General features: G+C 21.5%; 7 protein-coding genes across 7 annotated transcripts; 6 read left to right on the top strand and 1 right to left on the bottom strand.

Moving 5' to 3' along the window:
• Nucleotides 1–1,203: 1,203 nt before the first annotated feature.
• Nucleotides 1,204–5,232, top strand: PBANKA_0915900 (amino acid transporter, putative; the record flags this gene model as incomplete). The annotated part of the gene is made up of 1 exon (XM_034564744.1): nucleotides 1,204–5,232. The coding sequence occupies one exon, from the start codon at nucleotides 1,204–1,206 to the stop codon at nucleotides 5,230–5,232; it is 4,029 nt and encodes a 1,342-aa protein (XP_034421510.1).
• A 426-nt stretch (nucleotides 5,233–5,658) lies between these two features.
• PBANKA_0915800 (pre-mRNA-splicing factor 38A, putative) lies at nucleotides 5,659–6,908 on the bottom strand (the record flags this gene model as incomplete). The annotated part of the gene is made up of 2 exons (XM_034564743.1): nucleotides 5,659–6,617; nucleotides 6,779–6,908. The coding sequence occupies 2 exons, from the start codon at nucleotides 6,906–6,908 to the stop codon at nucleotides 5,659–5,661; spliced, it is 1,089 nt and encodes a 362-aa protein (XP_034421509.1).
• Nucleotides 6,909–7,470: 562 nt separating this feature from the next.
• On the top strand, nucleotides 7,471–8,475 carry PBANKA_0915700 (50S ribosomal protein L2, putative; the record flags this gene model as incomplete). Its single annotated transcript, XM_034564742.1, has 1 exon — nucleotides 7,471–8,475. One exon carries the CDS (start codon nucleotides 7,471–7,473, stop codon nucleotides 8,473–8,475), a length of 1,005 nt encoding a protein of 334 aa, XP_034421508.1.
• Nucleotides 8,476–9,473: 998 nt separating this feature from the next.
• Nucleotides 9,474–10,250, top strand: PBANKA_0915600 (aquaglyceroporin; the record flags this gene model as incomplete). Its single annotated transcript, XM_034564740.1, has 1 exon — nucleotides 9,474–10,250. One exon carries the CDS (start codon nucleotides 9,474–9,476, stop codon nucleotides 10,248–10,250), a length of 777 nt encoding a protein of 258 aa, XP_034421507.1.
• A 1,142-nt stretch (nucleotides 10,251–11,392) lies between these two features.
• On the top strand, nucleotides 11,393–11,992 carry PBANKA_0915500 (glycine cleavage system H protein, putative; the record flags this gene model as incomplete). Its single annotated transcript, XM_034564739.1, has 1 exon — nucleotides 11,393–11,992. One exon carries the CDS (start codon nucleotides 11,393–11,395, stop codon nucleotides 11,990–11,992), a length of 600 nt encoding a protein of 199 aa, XP_034421506.1.
• Nucleotides 11,993–13,105: 1,113 nt separating this feature from the next.
• On the top strand, nucleotides 13,106–13,195 carry PBANKA_0915400 (conserved Plasmodium protein, unknown function; the record flags this gene model as incomplete). Its single annotated transcript, XM_034564738.1, has 1 exon — nucleotides 13,106–13,195. The coding sequence occupies one exon, from the start codon at nucleotides 13,106–13,108 to the stop codon at nucleotides 13,193–13,195; it is 90 nt and encodes a 29-aa protein (XP_034421505.1).
• Nucleotides 13,196–14,615: 1,420 nt separating this feature from the next.
• PBANKA_0915300 (conserved Plasmodium protein, unknown function) lies at nucleotides 14,616–17,792 on the top strand (the record flags this gene model as incomplete). The annotated part of the gene is made up of 2 exons (XM_034564737.1): nucleotides 14,616–17,558; nucleotides 17,643–17,792. 2 exons carry the CDS (start codon nucleotides 14,616–14,618, stop codon nucleotides 17,790–17,792), a joined length of 3,093 nt encoding a protein of 1,030 aa, XP_034421504.1.
• Between the last annotated feature and the right edge of the window lie 149 nt (nucleotides 17,793–17,941).

Here is a 17,941-nt window from a genome sequence, read left to right as displayed (position 1 = left end):
AACTATATAGACTATAATTTTTTGTTTTCATAAAATAAGCTTCTGTAAAATGGTAAAACGGTTATCCATATTGATAAATATGAATATGTTCCATATATTCCTTGTTTTATTTCCTCTCAGAAAATAAAATTATAGTAAAAAATTCATTATTGAAAATATAAAAAAGTATTTACAAATAAACAATTTTAAAAATAATGGTATATAAAGCTTGGTATACAAAATGACATAAAAAATAGTCCTATATAAGAACAAAAAAAAATGTGCATACCAATTAACAACACATTAAATTTGTTATTTTTTGTAAAAGTAACAAAAAAAGAAAAAAGTAAGTGCTGTGTAAAAGTACCAGAATGCAATAGTAATATAATAACTATTATGAAAATTTTATAACTTTTCAAATATAAAAATGGAAACATAAATAAATATTTCTTCGCTCAATCATATACAAATTAGTAATAGTTGTCTAATGTTCCCAAGAAATATACTATATATTTTTTTTGTTCTTTTGTGCACGTATCATATAAATTATTATTCCTATAAATTAAAACGTGATAAAATTTAAATTTAATTCTATTTGAGTTTTTATGCATAGTTGGAATAAACAAGTTTACATAATTAAACCTCTTAAAACGATAATCAAAATAATTTGCAGAGTCAATAAAACGGCACAATTTTATGTATATTTTTTTATGGGCTATTATTAATATGAAAGGTGTGTAACAAATTAATTCCATTGATGCATGCTATAATATTTTATTTTTTATATTTTTTTCGCCAATCTTTTATCCATAAATATATATAAATTAAAATTATAGTTTGTGAAAAAAAACAAATAAAAATCGTAAAGTAAAAAACGAGACATAAAAATGAATAAAGTATAATAACGTCTAAATTGCCCGAAAATTTTCTTCATAAGACACATTATAAAACAATTATTAGACATTAAATTTAGATATATTTTTCGTATTATTTTTTTTATAATTTCATATAAATTAGGAAAATAAAATAGTTGAATTGTATGCACACATATTTAACCAAATATAAGAAAGAGGGGTCTATTGTTCGTTGGAAATATTTTGTAATATATATTAAATACATGGTATAATATATAGCTAGGAATTATGTGTCAATCTTTTACAAAAAATGAAATTTATGTTATGTACACATATTTATATAATAATTAATTAAGGATAAATTCTGAACATGCATAAAAAAATATCCTCAAAAGAGCATGAAAATGATGCAAATGAATTTTTCCATGAAAAAAAAAAAAAAAAGAAAAAAACGCATAAATGGAATACAACATATACAAAAGGATCCAATGATTTAAAAAGCTATTTATATAGCATGTGTATAAATTTTTCTTGTAGTGATATTTATCAAGAATATATAAGTAGATTAAGTTTGAATTCTTATAATAACTGTGATTATGACCAAATAAGAAGAAGTTGTTATATATCTAAAAATGATTTTTTAAAATATTATAATTTTCTATTATATGATAATAATTTTGAGTTAGAAGAAGAAAATAATGATGTAGATGAATTTTCTTTTTTTTTTAAAAAGCCAAATGATTCAAGTGATATTGAAGAAGTGGCAACTTATTTGATAGGAAAATGTGATGGAAATATAAAAGAAAACAACGAAGAATGTAAAGAAAGAGTTTATAATAAAATAAAAAAATTAATATTAAATAAATATAGAAATAAAAATATGTTATTAACAATGAATACAAGTGATAATAGTGATATAACAGAAATATCAAAAAAAAAAATATATAAAAATGAGAAAACAGATAAACGAAAAAATAGTATAAATGATTATAATTTAAAAAGTTATACTTTGGGAAAGTTAAATACAAATACAAAAAATAAATTTTATAATAATTGTGAACTGATAAAAAATGAAGAAAATAATGAGAAAAAATATTTTCCCAATGTAATAAAAAAGTCTTTTTTTTTACTTCGTGATTTTTTTATTGATAAAAACGAAATTTCTTTTATGTCTAATTTAAATATTTACTTTTTAAATTATGAAAATGTTTCAAAAAATGAAATAAAGAATAAACATAATAATCACTATTTTTATATGTTAAATAATTTGTCTAAATCACAAAATGATCCATCTGTTGAAATGTATTATAATTTTTATAACAAATTAACGAGAGATAAAAGAAATAAAAATAATGATTCTTTAAAAATAGAAGACGAAGAAATAAAAAGGGAAGTAATGTTAGATAGAAAAAAATATGATGAAAATATTTATGGGTCGACTAAATCCAAGAAATTGATGAAAAATAGTATTATATCATCAAAACATACACATATAAATATCAATAGTGTGAATAAATTTTCAAATGACGATAATTATTCCATATTGTCTTATGAAGGGAAAAGTGAAATAGGTATGAAAAAAGAAAACAATAATGAAAATACAAAAAGAATAACAAAAAACGAATCCAATTTATCAAAGACAGAATATAAAACTTATAGAAGGAGAACTATGAAAAGATTATGTTCTGAAGAAATCGAAGTATATTTTAAAAAAGTAATAAAAAATGAAATTATAAATTTTAATCAAAAAAGAATTGATAATAAAGATAAATGGAATACATTATTTTCATTTATGTTTTCATGTATTGGTGCCTCATTAAGTAGCCATTGTTATTTAGATTTATCTGAAATAAAAACAAAATTTGATTTTTTTTTACTTTTTTCACTTATTATAATTTTTTATATATTTATTGGATTGCCATTATTACAAATGGAATTTTCACTCGGGCAAATATCACAATCATCTGTTGTAAATACTTTTAGTTTTTTAAAAAAAAAATATACAGGTATTGGTATCATTACTTTAATAATAACATTTAATATATTATCAAAAAATATATATAAAAGTGTAGATACTGTCATAATAATTACAAATTCGTTAAAAAAACCTTTACCTTGGCAAATGAATCATTGTGAAAAAATAGAATCTAAACATATATGTATTCAAAGTGAAAGATGTAGATGGGTATCAATATCTTTAAAATCTTCTGTTCAAAAAAAAATTTATAAAGGAATAATAAATTCAAATTTCCAACATAAAATAAACAAACAAAATCATGGATTTCCTCATTTAAACGTACAGAATAATCCTAAACTTTTGAATGCACCAAAAATGGAATGTAAATCAATAGGAATTTTAGAAGGCATTCATTTTTTTTCTAAAGATATATGTTTTTATTGGAAAGTTACATATTTATTATTAATTATGTTAGTATTGTATGTTTTAATGAGAATAGAAGAAATGTCTTGTAATAAATTTTTGCAATATTCATTTTTATTCTTTATAACAAATTGTATTTTCCAAATGATACAAATGTATAGCAAAATTTGTCTACATTGTAATGACCGGAATAATATTAAAAATAACATTAATTCTGATTATAGGGAGAAAAGTATATTTTTTGGGGAAAAAAATTTATTCTATATAAATATTCAATTTATTGGAAAAATAATAAATATTGTATTAATTTCTATTAATTGTTCTACAGGAATAAATTTTATGTTTTCATCATATACAAATATAGGAGATAATATATTACCATTTGTCCCATATATTATATTAGGATCTTTAATTGGAATAGTAATACATTTGGGATATTATTATTTATGTATATCTATTATAATAAAATATGGAAATGTATATGATAGTATAGAATTGAATAATTTACTTATGGGTTTAAAAATGTTGCCAATTAATTATAATTCTTTTGAAGATTTTTTTAAAAAAGAGAAAAAAGTTATAAAAAATAAGATAATATATTTTATAGCTTTATCAAAAATGAATTTACCAAATATTATGACCTTTACATATTTTTTGTCATCTTTATTATTATTACTTATATCTTGTTCTATACATTTAAAAGGAATTTTATTAATTTTAAAAGAAAGTAAAAAATTAATAAATTATAAAAAAAAAATTATTAGTATATTTATAATTATTTTATATTTTTTTATTGTTTTTTTTATTATTTTATTCCCAATGTGCCATAATATTAATTTATTAATAGACAGCATTATATCTAATTATATTTATTTTTTTGTCATTTTTTTACAACTAATATGTGTAACATGGATATATAATTTTGATAGCATACAAAAATTTATAAAGATAAACTTATTAGAATATATTTGTCTTTTTCTTTTGTTTTATTTTATATCCTTGTTTATTCCTATTATTATATATTTATATAGAAATACAAATAAAATCGTTGGATTCCAGACATTTTATTTTTCACTTTTGTTTTTTTCCTTTTTAATTATATCATTCTTATTTCTTAACATTTTTATTACTGTGTACAAAAATAAAAGGAATACAAAATTCAAGACAAAATTATATTTTTTATATTTATTTAATATTGATATATTTAGGAAAAAATTAAATAATATATTATATGGAAAGAAACGTACTTATAATTTGGGGGAAAAAAAAGCAATATGTTTATACCCTTATTTTCAAAAACTTAATATAACATGGTGTTTATTAGTTAAATATTTAATCCCATTTTTTTTTATTTTTATTTTTTCATCAAATTCAATATGTAATATTCATGATATTTTTATTTCTAACAAATATAGTGAAGGGAGCAAAACAGAGATTTCTCCAAAAAATGAACAAAATGTTTCCAACACTTTATCAAATCGTTTGCGAATAAATAATAATACAACTTTGAAAACTGGAGAAAATACAAATTTGAATGTTTTTATAAATAAAGAAGATGAATATAAAAAACAAAACTTAATGAATGAAACAATCAAAAAAAATAAATACAAGTTTGGAATGCTTATACAATATATAGTGTCAATAATAATGATAATAATCATATGCTTATTTTCAGTAGCCCCTTTTATAAATCCTAAAAATTTATCTATATTTGTTTTGCCCTTAACACATATATGGAATATTAATGATATTCAAATAAAAAAAAAAAAACCTATAAATTATTTATATACAAGATATATATTTTTTTTTGAAGAAATTTTACCTTGCGACAAAATTATGCCATTTTATGTTTGGAAACATGTAAAAAAACATATAAAAAATGAAAGTTTTATAATATCATTAAAACAAGAAAATGAAAATAATCCTAATATTAATGACAAAAGTTATACTAACATGAATAAAGACAATTATGAAAAATATATATTAGACTTAATTGGAACTATCTTCAAATCATTATAATTATCATATTTCAAAATTCCAATTCTTGCACACATTTTTTAATTTCATATTTAGCTAGCTCTATTTTAAGAGGAATGAAATAAAAGAGGAACATACTATGTCACATTTATATTTTGAAAATGTGAGTATGAATTTACCAACATAAGTATATAGAAAAATGTTATAAAAGGCGATTTGTTTTATTTTGATATTAAAAACAAAAAAATTATTTTTATTTAATTATAAAAAATTTACTAAAAAATAATAAAACAAGGATAAAATGAGATTAAGCCAAAATTTTGACTAAATGATGTACACATTCAAACGAACGTGATAAATAAGGCGAAATATAAATAAAGAAAATATAAACAAATGAGTATGCATGTGCATGGACAATGGTTAAATGTCATTTTCAGAAGGGAATATTTTAATAAAATTTTGGATGGACTATTTAAGTGGCTTCATTCCAAGTTCTTCTCGTATTTTATTCCATCGTTCAACAGACATTTCTTCGTTATTTTTTTCTGGGACATCAAATAAGGCATTTTTACTTTTTTCATATTTATGTTTCCCCTCTTTTTCATTTTTTTTTTTATTACTTTTTTTTTTCTTTTCACGTTTTTTTTCTTCATAATCACTATCTTCACTATATTTTTTTTTTTTTTTTTTTCGATTTTTTTCATGTTCATACGATTTTGAGCTAAGACTTCTAGAGTGATCATTACTAGATGAATATGATTTTTTTTTATAATAATCTTTGTCAGTATAATTTGTTCGTCTTTTTTTTTTTTTTTCAAACCCTTTTTTATTTTCTCTATTTATACTTTTTCGTTTAGAATAATATTGTTCTGAACTTTGACTAGTATAATTATTGTCATCATAAATTTCCCCTCTTTTTGTTTTTTTATTATAAAGATGTATTTTATTTTTTTTGTTATTTATAAATAGTTCATTTTCTGAAGAAATGTCTAATAGTTCTTTATAATAATCTAAATTAATTTTTTCTAACAAATTATTTTCTTCTAATACAATTCTTTTAGTTAAAGGTGGGAAATCAACGTCTAAAAAATTATTAAAAACTAAACAATTATCAGCAAATACATCCATATACATTTTCTGAAACGATCCATCTTGTAATCTTATTCTTATTTTTCTATAGTCAAATAGTATTGGTTCTATATTTTTATATATTTCTATACCTTTACCAATTAATCGTAAATAAAATATACCTAAAGCTCTTAAATAAATGAATTCTTCATTTTTTATAAATTCATATATAATATCTTTATCAGGTTGTAATTGTAATAATTTTAAAACTAAACAAAGAAAACGGGTTGGTTTTCTATTCCCTCCATAAGTTCCTCCAGCATATTTTAAGTTCACTGCTTGGTCGATTATTGATTCTGCTGCGCGAAAAAAAGAAAAAAATATATGTATGTAACATGTTTATGTATATTTTTCAATCGAAAATGGACAAATTGCATAGTTCTAACATAATTAAATATGGCTATTAATTAGTGAAATATTGTATAATATGTAGAATAAGAAAATATATTTATGAACATACAGGTTAATGCAAAACATTTTTCCTTCCAATATGGGCTGTCATATATTTTATTTCTTATAATATTTGAAATTAAGAATTGTGGGTTTGATCCAAACGATTTAATAATATTAACATCAGTGCGATTTGCCATATCTCGAAAAGCTTGTATGGCATTTGACCTTGAAATATTTGATCACATTAAATTATTTTATGTAGTAAATGCAATATGGGAAAACCAAATATGAATTACGCAATTTTTATTAATAAAAGAAAATGTTATAAATTTAGGAAAATGCTACTGTTTTGTTTTATATTATATGTTCATAATTTTTTTTTTCATTATTTTTACTTTTTTCATTATTTTTACTTTTTTCACTATTTTTACTTTTTTTTGCTCTCATATGTTTAAAAAAAAAAATTGTATACATATGCATATCCAAATATATATCACTGAGCATGAGAAAAGAAAAATAAAATACCAATAATTTGTTATGGTCTAATCCAACGAAATATAGCTAAATTTTTTTTTTTTTTTTTTTGGAAATTGAATATATTTTTCTTTATTTTGAAGTTCCTATATATGAAACATAATGGCACAAGATAAATATTATGAATATGCTTGAAAAATTTTCTAAATTCATATATGCACATATATATATATAATCACATATATCGATAGGCAGGGAAAATAGGTGTATCCCTATATTTCTACAATGAATAAGGGATTAATTGATAAATTAAAAAATAGCCCATTGTTTAAAAGATATTTTTCAAATTTATATTCTTATAATATTAAAAAAAATGTGCCGGAATACATTGATTTTGAAACATTTTTCCCAAAAAGGGAAATAAAACCTGATGTATTATCCCCATTTACAATGTCAAAACAACAAAGAATAGAAAAATTATTAGAGGATAATCCATTAGTATTATATAAAGGTAGAGTAATCAAAAAATTATCATGTCCTAAAATAAAACATTCTGGAAGAAATGATGTGGGAAAAATTACAACACGCCATCGAGGTGGTGGCCATGCGCAAAGATTAAGATTTATAGATTTCAAAAGATCAAGAAAAGATATATATAGTACTGTTTTAAGAATAGAATATGATCCAACACGAAGTGCACATATAGCATTAATTCAATATGAAGATGGTGTATTGTCATATATATTAGCTCCTTTATTATTACGACCTGGCGATAAAGTAATTGCAAGTAGATATGCGAATATTCATCCTGGAAATGCATTACCTTTAAAAAATATACCAGTAGGAAGCTTAATACATAATATTGAGATGCGACCAGGGGCAGGTGGCCAATTAATTAGGGCCGCAGGTACATATGCAACTGTTTTAAGTAAAGATTCTTTATATGCAACAATTAAATTAAAATCAACAGAAATTCGAAAATTCCCTTTAGAATGTTGGGCTACTATTGGACAAGTAGCAAATTTAGAAAGGCATATGAGAATTTTAGGAAAAGCAGGAGTTAATAGATGGTTAGGTAAAAGACCTGTAGTTAGAGGTGTTGCTATGAATCCATCTAAACATCCACATGGGGGTGGAACTAGTAAAAAACATACTAAGCGCCCAAAATGCTCTCTTTGGGGAAAATGTAGAGATGGTTTTAAAACTCGAAGTAAAAAAAAACCACTTGGATTAATTATTAGAAGAAATATATGTGGACGTTTACAGAAAAAATATGGAGTTACTACATAAAATATATAATGAAAAGTAGGAAGCACAGAAATTGCATAATTTATACCCTAATATATAATATAATTTCAATGTTAAATCTTTCTCACAAAAATGTATATATATGCAATACTTCAAAATTATAATATTTCATTTTTTTTTATTCCTTTACCCCCTATTTAACATATGATGAGTTGTCAAATGGGTACCTATTTATATAGCTCTTTAATAGCACCCCCCCAAAAAAAATAAATAATAATAGTAAAATTAAAAAAAAACTTTCAAATTGTGCATATTTTTTATACAGAATACTAAAACAAAGTACTCATTAATTACTATAAATATGTACATATTCAAGTAATGATAATATATTTATATTATATTTTTTTACATATTTTTTATGTATCCAATAGCATATACATTTTCGTATAAAATTAAATTATAATTTATTATTTTCCTTAAAAAGTATAAATGACTGTAAAAGAGAAATTATTTTATATATAATATTATTTATTGTTTATATTTTTTTAGTTGCCCAATTTGGAGTAATTTTATTTATTTGAAATTTGCATATTAAAAGAAAAGACGATAAAACTGTAAATTTCAATGTATGGTGCAATGTATGCATTTTTTTTATGATTTTTCGATTGACCTAAATATTGTATAGACAATATAAACACACAATTTTTAAATATTGAAGCTATTTTTAAATATTATTTTCCAATCATTAGTATATGTACACCCCTGAAAGCATAAAAAAAAGAAAGGAAATATTTTATAATTTCATCAACTTTTAAAACGATATAAATAAGAATGCATATATTTTTATTTATTTATTTTTTTCCCATATCAAATTTTTAAAATGCACAATTTTTATATTAATTTAATTTTTTTGTTACATTTTGCATAATTATGTTTTTCATAGACAAATTTTATATTTAAGTGCATTTTTTAATATACTTTTAAAGAATTATTATATATATTATTTTATTTTTTTTCAAAAGAAAAATATCAAACAAAAAATGAAAGTAACATTTGGTAATGAATATATTAAAAATTTCCTTGGCGAATTTATAGGAACATTTGTTTTAATGTTTCTCGGAGAAGGTACAACAGCTAATCATTTTGCTGTCCCGATTAAAAACGATTGGCTAAGATTATGTATTGGATGGGGGTTAGGAGTATTTTTTGGAATTTTAATATCAGCAAAATTAAGTGGTGCACATTTAAATCTAGCTGTTACCGTGGGGTTATCAACCATAAAAAAATTTAATTACAAACAAATACCACTATATTTTGCAGGACAACTCCTTGGGGCATTATCAGCAACTGCTTCTGTATATGGGTTATATTATGGATTTGTTTCTGATCAAACAATTCCTAAATTTTCATGGGAAACTGGAAAGCATGCAAATGTTCATATAGCAAGTGCTTTTATGCATGAATTTATATTAACGGGTATATTACTTCTTATAATATTATCCGTTACAGATGAAAATATATGTGGAAAATTTCATGTTTTAAAAGTTAGCTCAATTGTTGGATTAGCTATAATATGTATTGGTATAAGTTTTGGTGGTAATACTGGTTTTGCTTTAAATCCGTCCAGAGATTTAGGGGCAAGAATTCTTTCTGCTATAGCATATGGATTTGAGGCATTTACTAGAGACAAATGTTATTTTTGGATTCCATTAATAGCTCCAATTATTGGTAGTATAATTTTCTGTCAAATATATGATAAAATTGTTGCCCCCCTAGTTGTAATATCAGAACATGATAAAGGCGCCTTAGAAATATAATTTTTTTTATTAAAATATCTATGATATATATTTTTTGCATTATTATAAAATATATTTGTGAGACTGCATACTATGTTATTATCATTTTTATTTTTTTTATCTTTATATTTTAATATCCCTATTTTTTTTAATATATAAACATACCTTTTAAAAATTTATAACTATATATAACCTTTAATGCATACTACCATTAATAAATGGGTTATTTTAAAAATATTTCAACCAAAGACATTGGTTTTATATATTTTTCATCCCATCTTTATATCATTATGTATAGTATAAGATGGGACTATCATTTGAAAATATAATTACGTGGAAAGGTTCTTATATAGAGTGATTTGTTTTGTTTTTTTTATTGAATTAGTAAACAAGTATGAATTTTTTATATTTATAGATTATCCGCACACTCAGAGAATGTCGTGTGTGTGAGGAATTTCATTTTTTATAAAAATTGTTCGAAATATGATCGATGTTATATAATTTTTTATGCCAAAAATGTTTCGTGATATATTTATTATTATTATTACTACTACTACTTTGTGACGACAAGACAGATTTGCAATAATGACTTAACGATTTATGAACAAATTATGATTACATTCTAGATATATAGTTGTATAGAATTTGTATTTCAAGAAATAACCATCCCACCAATTTTTATATTATTATGCAATAAACATTACATATGTTATACAATCCAGAAATGCTAGTATACATGTAAATGACTATATTCATATATGCGTATATTCTTATGGTATGGATATGAAGCGAACAGATAAAAAATGCAAAGTTTACTAATATAAGCATGGAAATTAAAAAAATAAATAAAATGGCTATAGAAATAATAGTAATAGTAATACGTGATGTTTTTTTAAAAAAATGTATATTCAGCGTTATAATATTAGGAATTTTCAAAAGGGGTACAAGAAAAAAGCTAAACATAAAATTTTATGCTCATAATAATTTAAATATATGTTTGTACATCTTTTCTATTATATGTATTAAATTTTTTAGGAAATTAATTTAAATAATATTTTTCTTGTTGAAAGTTTTTTTTAATATTTCATTTAAATTTTTTGTTTTTATTCCGTTTTTTACTTCATTTCTTATTTCATTTTATATATCCATAACTTTTTAAAACAATGTTATTACAAAGATTAAGAACTCTTAGAAAACAAGTATCCTGTAAGCGATATAATAATAATTTGTTTTATTCGAAAATCGGTCATAAACATTTCATAACATATTATACAAAAACTCATGAATACATAAATGTAAATGAAGGAGAAAGCTTAAAAGAATTAAAAAATAAAAATATAAAATGTAAAATAGGAATAAGTAATTATGGAACTGAAAAACTAGGAGAAATAGTTTATATAGATATAATAAATAGCATAAATGATTATGTAAAAAAAGGAGATTGTATAGCAACAATTGAAAGTGTTAAAAGTGTGGGGGATGTATATACACCTATTAGCGGTAAAATTATTGATATAAATAAAAAAATAATAGATAACATTAATTTGATGAATGGAAGCTCTGAAACCAATGGATGGATTATGGAATTATTAACAAACGATATAAATGAAAATGAAATATTAAGCATATCTGAATATAAAAAAATGTGCGAAGAAGAAGAAGCAAAAGAAGAAAAAGAAAGACAACAAAATGAAGTTAATTGTATAGAAGAAAAAAATAAAATGATAGATTTAGACGGCATTAAAAATATTGAAAATAAGTAATATTAGTATATAATAAATTTTGTCTCTTTATATTATTTCATTATTTGAGACCACAATAAATGTTTGTAATATGTATAATAAATTGTAAGGGCGGGGGGGAATACATATCCACAATTATAGACAGCTATTTATTTGTTAAAATCATTTTGTATTAATAGCTAGTAAAAATATATAAAATAGCTATTTTTTTTAATAGTGTTAATAAAAAAAAAAATATATTAATATTTTCAAATGGTTATAATGCTACATTTATACTCCTTTAACATTAACCTTTAAAATATTTATTAATTTTTTTATGTCATATCACGTTTTTTTATATTTTGAGTGTTTTTAATAAAAATCGAGCACCAATCAATTGTTATAAATAATTTAATATACAGTTGCAATGTTCAGACTTTAAATGTTTTATTACATCGATTTATAAATTTATTTTATTGCATTTAATTTTTTTCGTTTTTTTGTTATATTATTCAGAAACGAAACATTTCAAATTTTTAAGTAGGCTTATAAATTATTTCATATTTTACTAAGTACACAATTTATTTGTTATTATAAATATAATATAATATATACACATTTGTACTGAATAATATATGGGATTAAAAATAAATATTATAAAAAATACATTTTTTTTTATATGTTATATGTATGAACAATTCAGAACAAATATACAATAATTGTTAGCAAAAAAAAAAAAAAATACGCATAGCACATTGTAATATTATAATACACTGAAAAAAACTATTAAAAAAATGTATATTTATAAATTGCATGTCTTTCGAAAATTATAATAATTTAATAAAATATGTAACACCAAAAAGTTAAATTTATACATATTAATATACCAATATTTTTATAGCCTTAAAAAAACAAAAAATATATTGAAAAATTGTTTATATGAAATGTTAAAGATCAAATTTATAAAAAACAAAATATAATAATTTTTTGTAAATAAATATATATATATATATATATATATATATATTACATTTTTGAGTTCGCAAAAAGACAAAAAAGTACTAAGAGGTTACTTCAAAATATTTTAATTTAAAAGGATTATTAAAATATAGTCCAAAGATTATTATTCACAGTTATAATATATTTTTGACCAAAATGTGTTGTTGCGTGTGTGGGCTGTTATTTTTAACCTTATTTGCTTTAATTATGTTATTAATACTTAATGGGATCATAAAATTGAGATAAGGCCATCATTTTTTAATTGGGAAAGAACAAAAAATATAATAATGTAGAATTAACTATATTATTGTTATATACATCTGTATATTTGCAATTATTATTTTCTGCTTATTATATCATGCATAGCAAGGAAATGCTGAAGCGTATATATATTTTTTCTTTTTCAAACAAATTGAAGATCAGACATATTAAGATAAATCCAAGTGAACAAATAACACTAAACAAAAAATAAAATAATAAATGTAAATAACAAATAAGTGCCAGCACATGGTAAAGTGAGATTATCGATGGAATCAATACAATGTAGGAATATATATGAACATTTTGCCCAGCCACCCCTGCCCATTATATATATAATGGGATATATACAGATAATGATATTAATTTATATATGGACTGCACACAAAATGTGAAACAATTAAACATTTTCTTGATAAAAATAGTACATTGGTGCATTATGCAAATTTGCTCATATATAGTTTATTTTATGTTTTTTTATTGTATATATATACTTTATTAAAAAGATACACCAATAACATATGTTTTGGAATTTGCATTATGCCAAAATATTTTTTGTAATGCATATAATTTTAAAACAGATATATATTTGTTAAGAAAACTATAAAACCTTTGAGAATAAAAAAAAATTATTGATATTTCTATCATTATTGTTAGTATTATTTTCTTAATTATATCTACAAAATAAAGGTTATTTTATTTTTTATCCCCCAAATGTATGTTTTAATTATAAATATTTAAACCGAAAGTGAAACTTGATTGCAGTAAATAAAATAAAGCAGTACTACTCTTAGGGTATTATTTTATAATTAAAAATAATAATAAATAAAATCGGTCATGCAACTTTTATTTTTTGGATATTATAAATGAAATTGCGAAAATCAAAATAAAACAACGTAATATATATTAATCATTTAAAAAATGTATATTCTTTCTATATTATATATGCATATATATAATTAATTAAGTTCGTGTAAAAAATAATAAAAAATGAATAGTAATTGATTTAAAGCTATTATTTACTGCGCATAATAATATAGGATATTTCTGTAGAAAAATTGTATGTTATATGCGAAATTTTTATATATGATGCAAAATTATGAAATATTTTTTTTTTCTCTTTAATTAAAACTGAAGAAGAAAAAAGCTTTAGTTTTATCATTTGAATTAAAAAATTGTATTATATATTCATAAAAAAAAGTAATAAATTTTAATAATAATAATTTTGCTCTTTTTTTTTGGAAATATATTTTTTTGAAACATCATTATATTATATATTGTGAAAATAAAATGGCAATGCAATTTTCTATAATTAATTTATACAACTAGAAGAATAAAATAAATTATATTTTTTTATAGCAAATAAGGAGAGGGAAAAAACATATAAAGTTGAAAACAATATATCAAGATGGGTCATAATATATTTGACGCAAAAAAAAAACAGACTAATCGAAAGAGAAATGTTATAAAAATCAAAAATAATAAAGGGAGAATATATGAACGAAAAGACCAAACTGAAAGATATAGAGATATTTTGAGTTATTATAAAAATGAAAAAAAAACAAACAAATTTATTGATAAAAGAAAAAATAAAAAACATGAAAAAAAAAATATGTTTAATTTAAATGATGACTCATATATTAAGGATAAACATATAAGTATAAATGATGTTGGAGATACTGATGACGATTTATATATGGACAATTCTAATTCAAAATCCAATTTAAAAGGAAAAAGAAAATTTAATAGTTCTATGAGTAATGCAATTCAGGAAAAAATAGAGACACGCAAATTAATGCAAATCAAAACATATGAAATAAAAGAAAAACTGAAAGAATTTGATGAACATTTTGATTATATAAAACAAAATGTGTTGTCATTAAATCATAAAGACGGCCCTTTAATAACTGATGGAGTTGTCGAAAAAAAAAAAAAAATAAATAATAGTGAAGTGAAATTTAAAAAAAATACAGAAAATTCTAATAAAATAAAATTAGGTTCTCGTGATGATAGTAAAAATGGCAATGCTGACGAGAGGGGAAATGCCAATCTGAGAAATAAAAAGCGTGATATTCCAAATGGTGAAGATGATTCAGATGCTGGTTCAGGTGACGATTCAGGTGACGATTCAGGTGACGATTCAGGTGACGATTCGGGTGACGATTCAGGTGACGATTCAGGTGCTGTTTCAGATTCTGATTTTATGGATGGAAGTGAAGATAGCGATGGTAGCAGCGAATTGGAAGAGGGGGGAAGAGAAGATTTCAAAAAGAAGAAAAAATGCGAATACTTTGAAAAACTACGACGTGATAACAATTCTAAAATATGGTGGAATTCAGACAAAAGTGATAATGAACTAATTGAAGAAATATTTATGGAATTTGATAATTCAAATAAGTTAAATAATGAGGAAACAATAGTAACTGAAGAAAAAAATAAAGTAAATAGTATTTTAGAAAATTTTATGATAAATGGAAATAATGAATTGTATAATTATTTTATAAATAATACTGAAGAAGAAGAAAAAAAGTTACCATTATTTATTTCAATAGAAAATAAAAAATACGAATTAAAGGATATTATATCATTGCTTGAGCCATATGATTTTAGTATACAAAAAAAATTATTATATAGGATATATTTCATTAACATATATAAAAATAGTAATAAATATAATTGGAAAAATGAAGGGAAAAAAAATATGAATATATTTCATGTTTCTTTTTTTTTCTCTTTAATGGATTATTGTATACTAAATATATGGAAATGTTTAAATTTTAATTTAAAGTTACATAATTTTATAAAAAATTATAAAGAAGTAATTTTAGATTTTTCTCATTATATGAAAACAGAATTGTATTTGTATATGTCTTTTTTATTATTAATTTTATTTTGTAAAATTCAGAGAAAAATAAAAACAACTAAATTTTATAAAAAAAAATTATATGTGTTACAAGAATATGTAGAACTAAACAAAGATAATAAGGAGAAAGAATATGATGTTTATGTTTACTCAAGAATATTAAAAAGTGTTGAATTATTTAATTCAATATTTGATAAACATGAAAAATATACTGGAATATATGATATTCATTTTTCTGTAATTATACTTGCTCTCATAATTTATCCTATAATTCGAAATGAAACAGCAGATAGTTCAGTCCAAAGGATAAGCCAAAATAATTATGATTTGAAAAATGAAGATACTCAAAACGAAAACAAAGAAAATACGATTTCTCAAATTAATATAAATTATATAGAGGATGAAAGTATTTTGAAAAAATTATATTACATAAATAAGGATAACATATTAGAACCAAATAATGAAACTATTCCTATTATTTCATATGTAATAGAATTAGTTGAATTTATATTTTATAATTATTTATATGAAAAAAATAATAATATAAACCATGATAAGACATCAAATAATTATGATTATATACTTAGTGATATTACTTATATTAATAATACTAAAATTGAAGAATGCATAAAAAAATTGGGAAAAATATTTTCCTACCAACCATTTTATTTTATAGAAAAAGAGGAAAAAATTGAATATGATAACAAAAAGGATGAAGAAAAAAAAAAAAAAAGTGGGGGTATAATAAATAACCTTGGTATATATGATAAAAAAAAAAAATTGAAAAATGCAATCGTTTTATTAAATATTTATAATATAATAATAGAAAATAGTAGAAAGCATAGTCATACATATTTATATTTGTGTTTTCGAATTTTGAATACTCTTTTGTTTAATATCGTGTCAGAGAAACCATATGAAAAATGTGACGAAAAAAATGAGACTGTAAATGGGGATGAACATATGAATTTGTATTATAACTTATCATTTAACACATTTAATAGTTTGATTTATTTTTTAAAAAAAAATATAGAAAATGATATTAATATATACATATTAATTGAGCATATTGTTACCCCCAATTTATTTTATTTATATATTAATTATTTAAGTTTTATATTTACTAGTACAAAAATTAATTATTTCGATATTTTGGAAGAATTAAAAAGTGTGCAATTTAATAAGAAATGTGTACCTGAAAATATTATACCAAATAATTTATTAAATAAATGTAATAAAAATTCAGAGAAATATTTTGTCTATTTATTATATATATATAAATTAATTGAATATTCCAAAACATTTGATATTAAACCAATTATATATAATAATACTCATAAAAATGGCATATCCCAATTTACACCTAAATATGCTAACAATAAAAATCCAAAGGACTTTCTTTTTATGCAAAATTATCAAACTAAGTTTGCAGAAATGAAATCAATGAGAAAAAAAATGAGACAACAACGAAAGCTTGATTACAATGAGGTAAATTACAAATACAAATACAAATATGTAAATAGAATTTTTTATATTTTTTTCATCACAATTTATCATTTTTTTTTTTTTCAGTTGCGAAAAGAGAACAGTTATATCATTGGATTGAAGGCCAGAGAAGAGCAAGAACGAATTAGAAGAAATCAAGAAAAATACAAAAAAATAAAACAAATGGCTGTTAATGATGTTGAAGAGTATAACAGAATGAAGACTTATACTCACTGAAAAAATCAGGCATTTTTTTTAAAATCGATATCTACATCATATATTATATGAGTGTCTGTGCCGTTGTGAGCATCATAAGCAAAAATTTTTTTTTTATTATTTTTTTGTGTATTTATGAAATATTTGTCAATTAGTATGAATTTGTTTAT

This window comes from Plasmodium berghei (assembly GCF_900002375.2).
Source record: "Plasmodium berghei ANKA genome assembly, chromosome: 9".
In the NCBI taxonomy this organism is placed as follows: domain Eukaryota; phylum Apicomplexa; class Aconoidasida; order Haemosporida; family Plasmodiidae; genus Plasmodium; species Plasmodium berghei.
Note: the sequence above shows the minus strand (reverse complement) of the source record. Positions and strands in the feature narration are given on the sequence as shown.